Source organism: Thunnus albacares, chromosome 19 (genome assembly GCF_914725855.1).
Source record: "Thunnus albacares chromosome 19, fThuAlb1.1, whole genome shotgun sequence".
Lineage (NCBI taxonomy): Eukaryota > Metazoa > Chordata > Actinopteri > Scombriformes > Scombridae > Thunnus > Thunnus albacares.
Window position 1 is genome coordinate 21,521,451 of NC_058124.1, and position 16,415 is coordinate 21,537,865.

General features: G+C 39.6%; 1 protein-coding gene across 3 annotated transcripts in view; it reads right to left on the reverse strand.

The window, feature by feature from the left end:
• The window catches only part of myo1g (myosin IG), a 52,263-nt gene extending 38,433 nt beyond the window's left edge, over window positions 1-13,830 (reverse strand). For 2 of the 3 annotated variants that reach the window (XR_006399064.1, XM_044335483.1), the window contains exons 1-12: window positions 12,846-13,830; window positions 8,958-9,166; window positions 7,051-7,144; window positions 6,662-6,827; window positions 5,420-5,473; window positions 5,146-5,241; window positions 4,905-5,021; window positions 4,510-4,716; window positions 4,141-4,286; window positions 3,913-4,027; window positions 3,264-3,434; window positions 2,235-2,305 (exon numbers count right to left, since the gene is read on the reverse strand). Coding sequence is in view for 2 of the 3 variants with exons in the window: in XM_044335483.1 (XP_044191418.1) it covers window positions 2,235-2,305; window positions 3,264-3,434; window positions 3,913-4,027; window positions 4,141-4,286; window positions 4,510-4,716; window positions 4,905-5,021; window positions 5,146-5,241; window positions 5,420-5,473; window positions 6,662-6,827; window positions 7,051-7,144; window positions 8,958-9,166; window positions 12,846-12,940 (1,541 nt within the window). In the remaining variant the exon portion in view is untranslated. The remainder of the gene's footprint in view (window positions 1-2,234; window positions 2,306-3,263; window positions 3,435-3,912; window positions 4,028-4,140; window positions 4,287-4,509; window positions 4,717-4,904; window positions 5,022-5,145; window positions 5,242-5,419; window positions 5,474-6,661; window positions 6,828-7,050; window positions 7,145-8,957; window positions 9,167-12,845) is intronic. The other variant, XM_044335482.1, reaches the window with a different exon arrangement.
• Between the last annotated feature and the right edge of the window lie 2,585 nt (window positions 13,831-16,415).

The following is a 16,415-nucleotide window of genomic DNA, read 5'->3' on the forward strand; positions in this document are numbered from 1 at the left end:
GGCGAGGACGAGGGTATATTTAGCCAGGGTAAGGATAGACTCAGATGGGATGGGATGGGACAGGGGATGATGGGGGGGCCAGTGCCACCGGGAAGCATATACGAGGGGTGACAGCTCAGCTGGAGCGACCCCGACGTGGCCCTGAGACGAGGCGAGGCTGGCTGACGGGGACACGCAGTGACAGGGACGGCCATCTGTCATTATCACTGCAGGTCTGTCACACGCGCTCTTATCCAGCCCGTCATTAACACGGGCAGCGGTGGAAGATAAGTAGTACATTTACTCAAGTACTCTGCACTTAAGTGAAACATTAGAGTGTTTCCAATCTCTGCTACTTAATACTTCCACTCCAAAACCTTTCAGAAGGAATTATTGTACTTTTTACACCATTACTTTTATAGTTACTGGTTACTTTACAGATTTTACATACAAAACATATCAAGAGCTTCTTAAATTAGAGCTGAAACAATTAGTTGATCATCAGAAAATGAACCTGCAACTCTTTTGATAACTGATTAATTGTCACAATCAGTTATCAGCTTCTCAAACATTAAGATTTGCTGTTTTTCTTTGTCTTAAAATACAGTAAACTGAATAATTTTGGGTTCAGGGTAACTGCGATGAGCATTTCTCTGTATTTTCTGATGTTTCACACACCAAACAGTGAACAGATTGCTCAAGAAAATAATCAGCAAATGAATCTATAACATAAATCATCAGTAATAATAATCTAATGAACACTAACAGAGGCCATTTTCCTGATAATTTACCAAGAGTTATTAGTACTTTTACTTGAGTAAAGGATCTGAATACTTCTTTCATCACTGACTGCTGGCATGAAGGAGGGCTCACAGCGAGGGGGGGGGTTATTGGGGAAAAAAACACAGTGCAGTAATTGTCTGTGAGATCCGTCTTTAGCTTCAGAGACGGATGAAATTGCTCCGTATTTCGGTGTGTGTTCAACATCGTGTTAGCCTGGATTTCCCCGAGTCAAAGAACCCTCAATAAAACCCTACTCCACTTCTTTCTGATTACTGCTGCCGCTACATCCGAGAGCCAAAATTGTCTCATCAGCTGGCTCCATCCCTCCCTGTCCACCTCCTCCTCCTCCTCCCCCCTTTCGTGTTCCCTTGACATATTAATGTCCTTCCCCTCTCTAGATTGAGGGCAGTACACGTGAGCAGAGGGATTCTTCTGAAACCAAAGCCATGACGGGTGACTGCTGGCCAGGGGCTTCATCTGGCCACTGTGATGTTTAAATCCAGTGAGCACATTAAGGATGTAGAGCAGTGATGGAGCGGGAAATTGAACAAAGTGTTTCATCTCTAGTCTGTGATCATCATAAGCCAAACAACCACTAACATAAACAAAATTGTGCTTTCACATAAGGATAAAACATTAAAAGCCCCCTAATGCTCACAGTATATCAGCTTTCTAGCACTTCATGTGATTTATGATCTATTTTCTCCTGTGAAGTCCTGGTGGCTCAAAACATCTTGTGATTGAATCTGATCGAGGACCTTTTTGCAAGTCGCCTCACCAAATCTTTATTTACAACTAGACAAAAACAAGATTAGACAAAAATTACCAAAAAAATCCATCAAATTTCACATTAACAGTTGGACAGAGTTTATCCTTTATAATTATCATGTGCTGTTCTCTAAAGGGATGATTTATAATACAGCCTTATTTAGTGACAAAAACACACGGTCTTGCTATTTTTGGAAAGATAAATGTCTTATCTTTTATTTAAACTCACATTTACATCTCAGTAGAAATCTTCCTTGTGATATTATCCTCAAACCATGAGCTATCTGAGCTTCCTGCAGTTTCTGGGAATATATTTCCACATGAAAGATACCTGTAAGATCATAGCTGTGGTCATAGGCCCAGACAAAAATGATCCAAGAAGCTGTCATACATCGTATATACAAAATAGGTTCTGGTAAATATTAACCAAAATCCTTTCAGGGCATTATCAATAATCATTAATATGGGAACTTACAACATTACCTGGTCAGTATAGTTGTCATTTTGAGCACAAACACTAATAACACCACTGGAATGTCTCTATGAATAAACCCGCTGCTGTCATAAACTGACCTCCTTTAATAGGATTATAAGGCTTACACTCCTGAACTCTGCATTACATCCTGTCACTTTTTCTGGCACAGACCGGTCCGGGCCAAAGCAAACCACTACAAAAAAAGTGTATGAATGTATGAGCAACTCACGTGACGTCTCCAGCATAGTGGCGAATTCGAAAGTGTTTCTGGAAGTCCATGCTTTTGTCAGTGGGGGTGAGCTAGAAACGGGGAGACGACAGACAGTGTGAGCACAGAGTCGACAGTCGTGAAAAACAACTTTCTTATTAAGTGTGAATTACCGGAGGTCAGCTTTTTAAAAGAAGAGAATGATGGCTGCATTTTGGAGCCACTGCTGTTTGAAAAGCATCTTCTGTTACATGAAACCCTGAAGCCAAAACTTTGGAGAAACTCTGCTCTCTACTGACAGAAACTCAAAACTGCAAGTTTTAAAGTCACACTGGTGTTAAGAGTGACTTTTTACTCTTGCTTGTCAATTTTAAGTCTGAATCAAACGAAAACACACAACTTTATGAGAAAAAAATGTATTTTTTAAAAATTATATATTTGTTTATTTGCTTTTTGAACAAGCCTTTTGTCCCTTTGTGACACTCGAGACGACATCTTACAGGTGCGTTTCTATTCATTCACCTCTGAAAACTGCTTTTTCCTTGAACAGATTGAAATGAATGTATTTTTGAAGTGACTGAATTTGTGAGAGCTCATGGGAAATCATGCACTAATGATTTCACAGTTATGATGTTGTAATGTTTCATCATTCAACCTGATGACTATTACAATTGCAAAACATAATGTCCTTGAAAAGAAAGGTTAGCAACAGCAATTTCGGAGAAGAAAAAAACCAACCAACAAACTAAGATTTCTTAATTTTTGTTTTACACAGTAAACTCAGAAGAGGATATGTCAACAACAAATCACTTCCTATTAACTCAATGAAGTTATAACCACATTTTCCAAGATCCCTTTTCATACTTTAACACCCTTTTCTCACAGTTTCATGTTGAGCAGCAGAATGATCATGTGAGTTGGGAGTTTTCTGAAAAATCCTTGACAAGCGCTAAATTTGTTGTTGACGTGATTTACGGAGATAACCTGAAAGTTGGGAACAACAGAATCATGTGAGGAGGAGAGAAAAAGACGCTGTAATCTGTCTCTCACCTTGCGGGAGGTGTAGTGGGGATGCTGGGCCAGTTTGGTGTCCATGCTGTCCAGGCAGACGGTGTCGGTGACTTTACCGACGGTGAGGCAAGCTTCGTCTAAAATGGAGATGATTCCTTTATGCGGCTGCTCCACGAGGTCTACGATGATCTGGTTGTTGAAGTAGTTGATCTGTGTATGAACAACACCGTCGTTATGTGAAAGAAAACAATGTGTGGCATGTGTGTGTGTTTGCTTGTACTGTTTGCACGTGGTTTTGTGCATGTTTGTGCAATCACAATGAGTATCAGTGAATGTCAATGTGGTGAATCACTTACAAACTTGCCCTCATGTGTCACGTATGCGTCACACTCATAAATTTTTATTCTAACATTAGCATTTCACTTTTTGATGGAAGCATAATGTGGCTTGGATTCCATTTTTCTGTATTTATCTTATGCAAACATTGGTAAACTTCTTCATGTTACAATACAAATATCCGTAATCCAAACCTTCACATGCTAACTTGTCTCTACAGTGTGTGAACAGACTGATCTGATGGTGTCACTGATATACAGTTGCAAATGCAGAACAGCTTTGTATCTGCAGCTTTGTATTTGCACGTCAGTGTATTTGTGTACATGTGTTATTGTTTGGGTGTGTTTCTCACATGTTGCCAGGTGATGCCTTCTCTCTGATATTCGCCTTGTTCCTGTCGGAGGATCAGCTCAATGAAAAGCTGCTGCAGCTTCTCATTGCAGTAGTTGATGCAGAATTGTTCGAAACTGTCCGACAACAGAGGAACAAACACTTGAGCAACATCATCATCGATCATGACTAATTTCCTTCCATTTAAATAAACAAACACAGTCGACTTAGCAACACAAAGGGAGCCGACCTGTTGTTGTCGAAGATCTCAAAGCCGTAGATATCCAGCACACCGATGACTGTGTTTTTCCCATGAAGCACTGGGTTGTAGTCTTTAACTTCAATGACGCTGTTGATGCGGGACACGATCCAGCCAAAAAGTCTCTCATAAAGAGCCTGCAGCCAGCGAGGAAATAATTTAACAGAGCCGGAGATTAAAATAAAGTGACAAGTGTGAAAATCTAATATAAGAGGTGTGTTACAGTGATTATGTTAACACAATTTCCTCGTCCTTGTAAAGCTGTAAAACAGTTAATCTGTATAAAGTGGAAATCTCATTCTGATTAGTTTAGAGCTGTATGATTGGGAAATAAACACTCATGAGAGAATATTTTAGCACCTTGCAGAAAGCGTCCCGTCCAAAGCAGGCATCTTCCGCTGTGTGGCCCTTCTCTATCACCTCGCCTCCCCCGGTGGCCACAGTGCGGTAAAGAAGGCTCTTACTGACGCTTTCCGAGTCTGTGGCTGTTAATTCAGAGATGTGGTTCACAACTTCGACGCCCTGGATCTGGACGTCTTCACCATCGCTCTCAAACTGCAGATTACCCTGAAAAATGTATCATTACATTTGATTATAAGAACCAAGACCTCTTCTCTTCTGGATGTTTAGTGTTACTGTATCTAAATAATCATCTCTCTCCTTATCAATATCCACTTTACAGTTTCACATCATTTTAATCTTGGAGCACAAGTATTAATCTTTTGGAAATATTCACAAACACTGCCATAACTTACCAGCAGCAGAATGGAGGCCAGAATCTGATAAATTGAGTTAATCTCTTCTTTGGAGAAGCCGATCACTTCCAGCGCGCTCATCACTGCTTTGTGGCTGGTGCGATCGTTGTTGGAGGTCTAAAGAAAGAGAGGAGAAGACTTAATCGACAGAGAAATGTTTAAAAAGTCAATTCTTTTTGTTTAATTGTTTTTTCTTTGACTAACTCTGAAAAAAAAAAATAGTTAAAGGTGGCAAACTCACGGTCGTTGCAGCTCCTTCTTTGGTATAGACATAAACAGCCGGATCGTTCTGCAGGTGAAATGACTCCAGCATTTGATCGGAGCCTCCACGCAGTAACTGTGAAAACACAACAAATATTCCAATTTATAATCAGATATTATTGTGTATGAGTTACTGAGCAGTAACCCATTTGATACTAATCAAATTTGGATAAGGGAGCCTCAGTTTCAGAGTTCAATGAGCAGTGAACGCATTCAGTGTAAGTTTTGCAAAAGCATTGCAGATCAGACTTTACCTGGTAAAATGAGTGGAAGTTCCTCTCCCCGTTTTGCTGCTGGACCACTCTGGACTTAAACAGGAAAACAGATAATGTTAGTAAACCAAACATCCACCTTCAGACACTCTTATGATGATAAATGACATTAAATTAATCAACCTGCCTCATCTGAATTAACCTAAGTAAGTGTTTTCTTTTTTTAAATTTGCTTTGGACAACCTAAAGCATTTGTTTCTCTCAAACCTCTGGGTTGTGTACAGCAGGAAGAATAAGTGATTTAAATGATAATTAACACCAGTGATTGTGTGAACACTGATTTCTCAGCTATGAAGTCAGCAGTCAGATGTCTTAGTTTTCACATCCGACAACATAAGGACTAGTAATAGTCGCACAGAGGTCAAAGTAGTCGAAAAAGAAAAAGCTAAAGTAACGCTGCAAGCTCAAAGTGCAGAAAAGTGCTCAAAAAGCATTTGTGGCTGAGTCAACAGTCAGTTTCATGTGTTAATGACAGATTTTTTTCCCTTGATAGCTGCTGAACATTGGTGACAAACGGCAGGTCTAAAAATAAGGTCTTTGCTCTTTGATTCTAAGCGATCAACACCAAAACCTGACGTTTAACACTTGTGTTTCAGACAGTTGAAAATGTTTCCCATCTCTGCTCTAGCTGTGCTAAAATTCCTAAAAGTAACATCATGCAGTCAAAACCACTTACTTTTCTGTAGGAATAAGAAAAATCTACCACCAAGCAACAAAATCACCACCAGAGGTTTTTTTCTTTAAGGCCGACACTTGCCTTAAAGAACAAACCAATTACCAATAATGTGACTCCAGCAGCACCACTTTGACTGCCGACGGAGAAACAAGGCGGCCCAGAAACAAGACTGTGGTTATTTCTGCCCTCTGAGAATGAATCACGGCGTCATCATTCACACCGACTCTGAGTGCCAGACGGTTCTTTAACAGAGCGGATAAATGCGGCGGCATCAAGTAGCCCCAGGTGAGCCATTCATTAACACCGGCTTCACAGATACATCTATTCATGGATGTTCCCTCACACCTCTTCATCACCTCATGAAACATTCATGCTCAGAAGAAAAGATGTAATTAAACAGTAGAAATGAGAACTTTTTAGTACTTTTCTGATGAGTCGAGGTCACTATTTCCCAAAAGAACATCTTTTGTTTCTATGTTATTTAGACTCTTGAAAGTTTCCTGTCTGCAGCCTGATGCCCCTCTATCATCCCGCCCACTTCCTCTCACCTTCTCCAGCAGGTAGTTGTTGATGTGTCCTCCCGTGGGATCGCCGTTGAAGTTGAAGTTGATGTCCATGTACTTGCCGAAGCGGCTGGAGTTGTCGTTGCGATTTGTCTTGGCGTTCCCAAAGGCCTCCAGCACGCAGTTGGACTTGAGCAGCACATTTTTCACGCTGATTTATTACACGGCGGTAATCGTTGATGGAAACACGTGAGGAGAAGCCATGAGGGAGGTGAAAACGGGAGTCAAAAGTGAGATGATTTATGGTGACGTCAAATTCTCGTGATCCAATTATTGATTTGAATTGGATCTACATTTCACTTTATAACACTGCTTTAATGAATCCGATCGTTAAGTGACTGTAATATTGCCTTTTAACTTTAACCACCACTCACCTCTCGACCTCCGCTCTCTGGCTTGGGTTTGTGATGGCTGCAATGTACTGCATGATGTATTTACTGGCTTCTGTTTTTCCTGCCCCACTTTCACCTGACACACAAAAAAAGATTTCACAACACTGATAAACAAACCGTAACTTCTGCATATCAAAATATCTCTGCAGTGTTGCTTGTTTCGTATAGAGAAATTGAAGCTGGTATCTGATCTACCAGCCCCAGTCAACATATTGCTGATTACTAAGGTTTTTAACCACAATGCGAGATAAATGCAGACATGCATATTGTACTGTATTATCATTGACAAGCTGCATCAACACAGGCATCACTGGTGTCTTTAACTATTTTAATTCATTTTCATGTAAAAGTATTTAGTGTAAATCCATGAGATTTATTCCTGGCACGTGAAACAGTAAGTCCAGCTTTGAATATGCCAAACGTCTTCATATTAAATGTAGCTCAGTGTTACTGAGGCTCATGAAGTGACAACACCAGAAGCTGATTAATGCCTTTATTGATCGAAGTCTTTTAAGTAGCTGAAGTCTTGACAACAGTGTTGCTAGGAGACCAACTATTAGGCTAACTGCCTTGTTGGCAAATGCTATTTTTGCATTTTAATGTCCTTTTTATTCATTTGTTTGCTTAATATTTTTAAGAATGTATGTAAATGTAATAAAAAAGAAATATAAACAATGTCGCTTTAACAATGAGAATCAAAGCTAAACCACAGAAATATAATAATAACAGTATAATCGAAGTACTCATCTCAGGGGATCAAAAGAAAAACAAGCTGTACTTTCCGCCTTTTTAAAGGCGTTTTTATACTATTCAAAACTCAAGCCCACAGAAACAAATCAAAAGAAAATGAAAGACAAACACACACAAAAAAGAATTAAAAAAAAAAATTGCTCCAGAAAGGGAGATCCGTAACCTACTCACTTGTATGGGAAAGAGAAGGGACAAAAAGGAAAAGTAAATAAAACAATAAACAATAATACAGTAATAAAACAAACAAACAAAAAGGAAAGGGAAAGAAAAAGCGGGGCGACAATCAGGGGACAGAAACTGAAGAGAGTTGAAGAACGGTAAAAAAGATGACACTTCATGTAGAACTCATCAGAATAACCTCTCACTGAATATTTAATCTTCTCCAGCTTTAGAAGGGACACAATAAAACTCCTGTGAACTTACAGCGATCAGAGACTTACAAAGATGTGAGACTCTTCTCAGTAGCTATAAATAGCCTAAAACACTAGTCACTCGAAGACGACGACTGTTACAACTTACTGCTGGTCGTTTAGTCAACTTACTGAAAATTACTCTGCGACAATTTTGTCTTCTGTGATTCTAAACTGAATATTTTAAGTTTTATACAAGTTTAAGACATTAAAAGATGTCACCCAGAACTCTGGAAAAAGAGATTTTTCTCTATTTTCTGATATTTTAGACCATTTAGAGAATAATCATTAGTTTCAGCCCTAGACTGAAGATCATTGAGCCAATAAGTCTGACAATGTAGAGACTTACAAGTCGAGCCTGAGATGTCTTAAATAGCCTTTACAGAGGACAATCTTTTTGATTTAGGTAACAACAACCTTTTTATCTGGTGCCACACCGTACATTTATGGTCCCATTAGCAAAATGGTCTTTATATTTTCCTTCCATCCAACTATTTCTGTTTTTCAGTGTGTTTCAACTGGGAACTTGTGTGGAGACATTCAGTCTGTGGTATTGATTTTATCAAAGTAAACGTAAAGCATTCGTTCCATCAAGAAGGGAACTGAGAACGTGTTGTTTGTTTGCTTGAACTTGGTGGGTGTCCAACAAACATCAGGCGATACGCAGCAGAAAGTTCACACTTAGCAGGACTGTGGTTAACAGAGTTTAAGAGTGTGAAAGAGTCAAACCTGATATGACAATGCAGGTGTCTTTGGCCCGTCTCTTCATGGCTTTATAGGCAGCATCGGACACTGCATACAGGTGAGGCGGGTTTTCATACAGCTCCCGGCCCCGATACGCATCAATGGTATCTTTCCCGTAAATGTCCATCTGTCTGTATGGATTAACGGAGACGACCACTTCTCCGATGAAGGTGTAGATACGGCCCTTCTCGAACCTGTCCACACAAAAGACAATGATACTGGTGTAAATTATAAATGCATGTACAGGTATCACTATATGCTGTATATATTATAAATTAATTACTGTAAATAGACTGAGGGTTTTATTCATTTAAGGGGGTAGAAAGCAGTTTCCAATGACGTTTTTACACCATCTCTGGCTGGGCTAAGAGTTACAGATAATGCACCTTTATGTCATACAGAGCTGACAGGAAGTGACACAAGTGTATGTGTACTCTGAGAGCAGGAAATGAAACTTGCGGTCTATGGGCGTTTCATCCTTGGGTAAGATTTTTGTGGGTTAGTTTAGCTATGAGGGTTGAAACTGGCGTGTCACAGTGGTTAATTGAGCTTCTAAATTACACACCACTTAACGTTTTTTGTTGCATGTCTAGCTTAATAGACAAATGAGACAGATAGATAAATAGACAAATGAGTTGGTGACTGAGCGTTAGTCAGTACAAGATAGAGCCTTGGACCCATCAGCAGTGTCCCAGTTCAGGGGCTGGGTCCTCCAAGGTCTGCGTTTATAGACCTAATAAATCATATAATGAGACAAGGCAGGAACAAGGCGGACTGATTTCAAAGGCTCCTACAAATGTGGCCTTTTTATCCCCAAATTTGGAGGACACAGCCAGTGTGATGTTAGTAGGCTGGTCATGTTTTATTTAGGTGAGACTTGTGAACTCATGAACCACATTGTATTCACCAGGTTAACTGTAGATTAATGATAAAGCCAATGTAGGATGTTAATAATGGAAACCAGGCATTAACTCCATGTTAGCAGCCTGGATATTTTGTTGAACACAAATCACTTGTCCATCATGTCTTAAAACAATGTCCAGAGGAAGTAAATGACAAAGGACATTTACTCAAGCATCATTACCTGACTACAAATTTCAGCTTTTGTAGTTTACTTGAGTGTTTCGAGTTTGTGCATCCTCATACATTCACTGCACTACATTTCAGAGCGAAATATTATACTTTTTGCTCAATTAAATGAGTGAAAGTCACATTTTTGATAAAGATTTAACACGTGAAACATACCGGTATGATAAGATTGTGAAATGCAATGTATTGTGCTGTAGTTCAAAGGTGCAATAAATGACATTGAGCCTCACTGGATGTCAGTAAACAACTATTTGCTATGTAAAGATATACTGGAGTAACGGTGACCTGAGCAGAGAATGAAGTCACAGTCCCTCTGCGTGTGTTGTTATCCGAGCTTCTCTGTTCTTTGTTTTGGTAGCCGCACCAGCCACATGTGCATGTGAGTCCCATGTATGTATAAAGAGAACTGGATACAGCGTTGGAGCCGAGGCCCCATTCATTCCTATGAAAGTTTCTAAGTGGCACGTCAAGCCTTAAAAGTTCAACTTCTTCCGCATTGCTTCCGCATCTGTGCGGCCCATAGAGCAAGCGCACTAGTGGCTTTTGCCGGGTGAGTCAGCTATTTCTGGTTTAGCCCACCGGCTAGCTTGAATGGGATAAAACAACTCAATCGTGCGGCTCTTCTAGACTTTCGAAATGTGATCTGACCGAATGGATCAAAGTCTGATAGTTAGATGAGTCATTTCGCAGGGGTTGTGATGCTCAAAAATATTTATCCTCTGATTTACAGACGTCTCTTTCACAATGTAAGTCTATTGGAAAAAGTCTTTTTAGGCCAGTGAGCGTCACGTGACGTTGTAATTACACGGTTTGGCCGCTATGTCAAATTTGCTTCAAAGCCTGGCGCTCTTCCTGTATCTAGTTCTCTTTATACATCCATGGTGAGTCCCTCCGTGTCCTCCACATCCGTTTCCAAGATGGGCGGCCGCGTCACAAACGTTCTCAAATTACAGCTAAGCGGTACACTAAAATATGTTTCTGAAGACATTTGAGAAACAGGCAATGCACTAACAGAATCTTGATCCATATTTGATCAGCACTGCCTAGTTTAACAGTTTGATCTGAGTTTTGTGAGCTGTCGGCTTTCTTTTTATTTGTTTTTTGCCAACTTTATTGAGTAAACGACACACATTTGTTTTGGTCTGTTAGTGCTGTAGAGTGACATCTAGTGGCTGAATGTCATGTATTGCAACTTTAAACTACACAAAAGACCTGGTACTACTTTGTCATGTTATTAAACATTACAGTTTACATTACGTTACGACTCTGTAAGACGCCATTCTTCATAATGAGTACTTTTACTTATATCACTTCTGTAATGATACTTAAGTGAAATTTTGAATGTGGGACCTTTCTTTGAACACTTCAGTCCCCTCTTGTAATATCATAATTCATACAGTAAACTTACGATCCACATTTACACTTTTTTTAGCCATTTACAGAAAAGGCACCTTCCTCATTTATAAACTCGTGTGGGCGGTGTCTAGGAAGATCTGTCAATGACAAGGATGTTTTTTTTTAAATAGTGTAAATCACCCTTAAAAGCAGGAATTTTTCTCTAGCTCTGTCATGACAAATTTGAGGTTTCCACTGAGTAATTTTGGTGTCAAAAAATAGAGAAGTTACCCCAGCCTCCTTCCTGCTTCCCATGAAAAGCACAACAACCAATATCAAATCTGTTGTTCTTTGCCCCAAAATCTTTATATCCACCAAACGTTGTGGGAATTTGTTCATAATTTTTGGAGATAGTGGTAGTGGTGATTACAAGCCTAATACTAGCAAATAAAGGAAAATATTTCAATTTTCAAGCAAAAACAAAAACACTGAACTTACAGGTGCTGTAAAAAAGTAAATCATTAAAGTAAGGCAGATAACATCTCAAACTTTGTTTTAGCACCTTCTTGCTTTGCTACCAGGCAAGTCTGATCAAGCTGTGTGATGAAACTCTACATAAAAAACAATGATGTCACACATCCGCTGAGCCGAGGTGACTATGTGAAAAATGTTAATTTAGAGCCCCAACACGTCAGCTTTGAAAGTGTGAATCATTTTCAAAAAAAAATCTGCAACTTTTGTTTTTTTAATACTGTTTGTCATGTTGGTGTTTGTCCTGCCTCTGTTGACCTCTCACGTTACCGCCATGTGAAAGATGCCAAGGAAGTGAGAATGGTCAAGAAAAAAAAAAAAAAAAAAAAAAGATGTCTGGACTCAGAGAAGTATAATAGAGAAGTGTAGAAGTTACATGCAAAAGAGCAGAAAGCTCACAAGATAAGATAAAAAAGCAAGTTACATTCACATTTAGAGTTGGGAAAGTTTGGTGAGACTTTCCGTGGTATTGTGGCACCTTTTATTTGCTTTGCATGACAGCGAGCGTGTTTTATCAACCGCAAGTTCAACCCCTATGGTGAGCGGGAAAGTCATGGTACATGTGAGTCATGCTTACATCTCTCTTTTCTCCTTTATGATTCATCTTTATGTCCTTTATGTCTTAACCGCTTACTTACGGGGGACTACTCAAGGTAAGGTGGTAATCCAATAATACTGTTATGAATTAATACGTTTTATAAGTTTGTGAGTGTCAGAAACAGTTAAGTATACCCAAAGCTTACTTATTTTATACTAATTTTAACTTATTTTTCAGCCAACTAAACAAAAATTTGAAGGAATATAAAGCTCCATATATCAGGCATGTATGAAGTGTTACCGGTGGCATCTCTGACACCCAGCTGCTTCCACCCTCCTCCCCCTCCCTTCCTCCTCTCTAAACAGTGTCTCAGGCCTTACCTCAACTTCAGATTCTCCATAAACTGCTCCATCGTCACCTCATCCAGCAGTACAAAGTCCGACTTCCCAAATTCCAGGCCCTCAAGCTCCGCCATCCCTGCCTCTATTCACCAAACACACAAAAATAGAAGACAGACAAAACGCGGAGGAACAGAAAGCAGCTCAAGGAAGAAGAAACAGAAGTATGATCCGTCTTCTGGGGCCCGGTAGTGTTGTAGACAAGTGTGTGTGGTGCGTTGTGGGCGTGTTCCTGGTCCTGGGTGTGCTCAGTAAAGTAACAGCAGTCTGCATGCTACAGCACGTCATCCTGTCAGCCCATGCCCTCATGCTCTATATAAATACCAGTAGGCTATCTTTAAAAGCTCATACCACTTCTGCATCCTCCTCTATCTCTCTCTTCCTGCCACAAAGCATCTGAGTTTCAAACCGTCACTGTACAGAATGTGACTTCCACTTCAAGCCTTTACGCTGTTGCTTTTTAGGCTCGTCTTTTGAGTGTATTTTGTGTATCTTTTTCCTCTCAGAGACAGGAATCTACATCTGACATACTGCCAGAGGAGAGCAGTTAACCTTGCAAATTTGGGGGTAGAAAATGGCCTTTATCTCCTGGGAAGGATCATGGCATTTCCTTTCTTAACTTGGCACTGGCATTACAATGTGTCCCCCAGGGTTTTCTCTAAACCAGAGGTTCCCAACTCGCAGTAGAGTCAGGCTGGAGCTTGGGAAACTTGGTTTTTAGATGTCGGAGGCAGAGACTCACAGTACAGTTAGTTTGCTATATAAGACAAACACACAGTGCTGTGCAATGGTTTTAGGCACTTTAGATGTTTAGGTTCTTATTCATCATACAATACCATCAGGGAAGCGTCTGATCAATCCCAGATTTATTCTGCAGTGTGACAACAACCTCAAACATCCAGCCAGAGTCATAAAGAACCATCTTCAGCATCAAAAAGAACAAGGAGTCCTGCAACAGATGGTTTAGCCCCCACAGGGCCCTGATCTCAACATCATGGAGTCAGTCTGGGATTACATGAAGAGACAGAAGCAGCTGAGACGCTGAAATCCACAGAAGAACTGTGGCAACTTCTCCAAGATGCTTGAAACAACCTGCCTGCCAAGAAATACCTTGAAAAACTGCGCACAAGTGTACCGAGGAGTACTGGTGCTGTTTTAAAGGCAAAGTGTGTTCACACCAAATAAAACTTTTGCACAGTGCTGTTTGTTAGGAAACAATGGTGTGTGTAGGTGTGTGTGATGAAGCTCAGCTATGGGAATGCTGACTAAGACAGAGACGGTTGATTTCCAAATTGTCTTCCCCACCATTTGACCTTTATCTGAAAGTCAAGACCCTGTTCTGAACTTTTTAAGAAACTTGATCTCTTATCCCACCTGAAGAACATGGTTCATATTTTGGATTTCTGAGCTCCTATCCAACCAAATAAAGTCTCCATGAATGAGGGTTCATGAGACGATAACTATGATGAGATAATAGCTAATAATAACAATAATAATAATGATAACTTTATTTGTATAGCACATTTCATACAAGGATTGCACCTCAAAGTGCTTTATGTGCAAATGACAAAGTCAGAACACCAGGATAAAGTCAAAAGTCAATAAAAACAGATAAGAAGAAAGAAACGAACAAATGAAACGAACAAAAACAATAAAACTGGGATATGTGGGTAAAACAATAAAGGTCATTAAAGTAAGGAACGGAGCTGATAAAATACCAGGTTGTACAAATGTGTTTTTAGCTGTTAGCCTCTGTGATATGTCTCAGTAGAAAATTCCATAACTTTGTAGCACAGTTAAGCTACCTGTCGCAAGTAGAAATTGCTTCATATGATGGGATCACACAAGAAAAAAAAAAAAAAATTAGGAATCACTAGTGTACAAGTTGCAGTTTTCTCTGCCATAGCGAACTCTACCAGCACAGTTCCAGTTAAGAGTTTAACTGTTGATGTTAATGCAGTCAAGCAAATATTGACAGGAAACGTTTATCTAATCACTAAATGCACTTGTTAGAGCATTATCTGTAGGTTTTTTTTTTTTATCACAGCTGTTTATTTAATTTTTCTACAATCGGTTTACTGATTGTTTACTGATTACAGGCTACTAGCTGTCTGAGGCTAATGTGTTGCTAATACGACATTCTCTGTTACTAACTGTTATATATTTTACTCTATTACTATTTTTTTACTTTTATGCTACATGTGTGATTTAATGTTGATCTTTGTATGTAAAACATTTTACAGCTAGTTAATACTTTTGTGAATCTAGTGTTCTTGTTATTTTTTTAACATTTTCTGTCACTTTCCTCCTGGTTTCACTCAATTTTGCCTCATTTCTCACAGTTTACGAGGTATAGTGGAATAGAAGACACATGAACATGCTAAAAGCCTTCTTCTCATTCAGTCCTACACATAAACACGTGTTAAGTTTCAGTTCCAGATGTTAACTCTGCCTCTACATATGTAGCTATGCCTCTCAGCACTGGTCAGAATAAAGGGGGGGGCGGGGGGGGCAACATGCACCGAAATAATCAGCCTCTGACCTTTAGTTCCTCATCTTCAGCTGCTAACTGCTCTCCAGCATGTTTCAGCATTGTACTCTTATCTTTCCAGGCACAGACCCAATGACACAGCTCAGTTCATGACTCAGATGGGTTTTTCCATGACGAGCAAAATCCACGCCTGTATTCGCCTGTTTCATAAATAGAGTCTGTGATAAGGATGAGCAGTATGAAAACCTCAAAAGGGTTTAAGTCCCGGGCAAATGGGGACAAGAAGGAGCCATTAAGGACTGACTAATACTAGATGATCCTCCCACTTGTCTGTCATCCCTTTCACGTTATGGTTCAACAAATTTGTTTCACATGTCTTTACTAGTATCTATCAATGCAGATAGTTTTGCAATACGTCAATGAGATTTCTGTCTCTACTCTAATACAACTGGAGTGAATGTTTTTTTTTTTTTTTAGTGGTGCTTAAAGCTTTGAAAAAAGACATTTAAAAGAATTACAGCAACATTTCTGTACAGAAAAAAAAGTCTCCACTACTCAGGAAAACCCACAGACTTCACTGTGAACAGCTTTTTTTGGAACTTCCTTCTACTGATGAAATATTCACAATATGTCCTTTGCCTGATGAAGATAGAACTGAAACATCGGCAATAAAGTCAGTGCAAGTGATGAAAAGAGTGCGGGATTCTTTGTTTTCTTTAAGAAACGTAATTCAAACCTCCATTGTGTTGAGGTGGCGGCAGAAATCTGTCTGGATGTCTCAAAATATACCTGGGCATTAAATCCAAATTAATCTAGATACTAGACTGCTTCAATGCAGTCTAGATACAGTAGAAAGCTCTGGAAAGCTTTTAAGTAGACCTCAAGTTGGGACAATTTCCACATTTAAGAATGAACATTGACGCAAACGTGGACAAAAGGTGCTAAAAATGCTAAGGATGAAATCATAACAGCTACCGAGCTTGCGCGTCAACAGATCAGTCTCCATGACAACTGAGCGAGCTCCATCCACTAATAAGGATCATGTAATACAGATAAAAGCT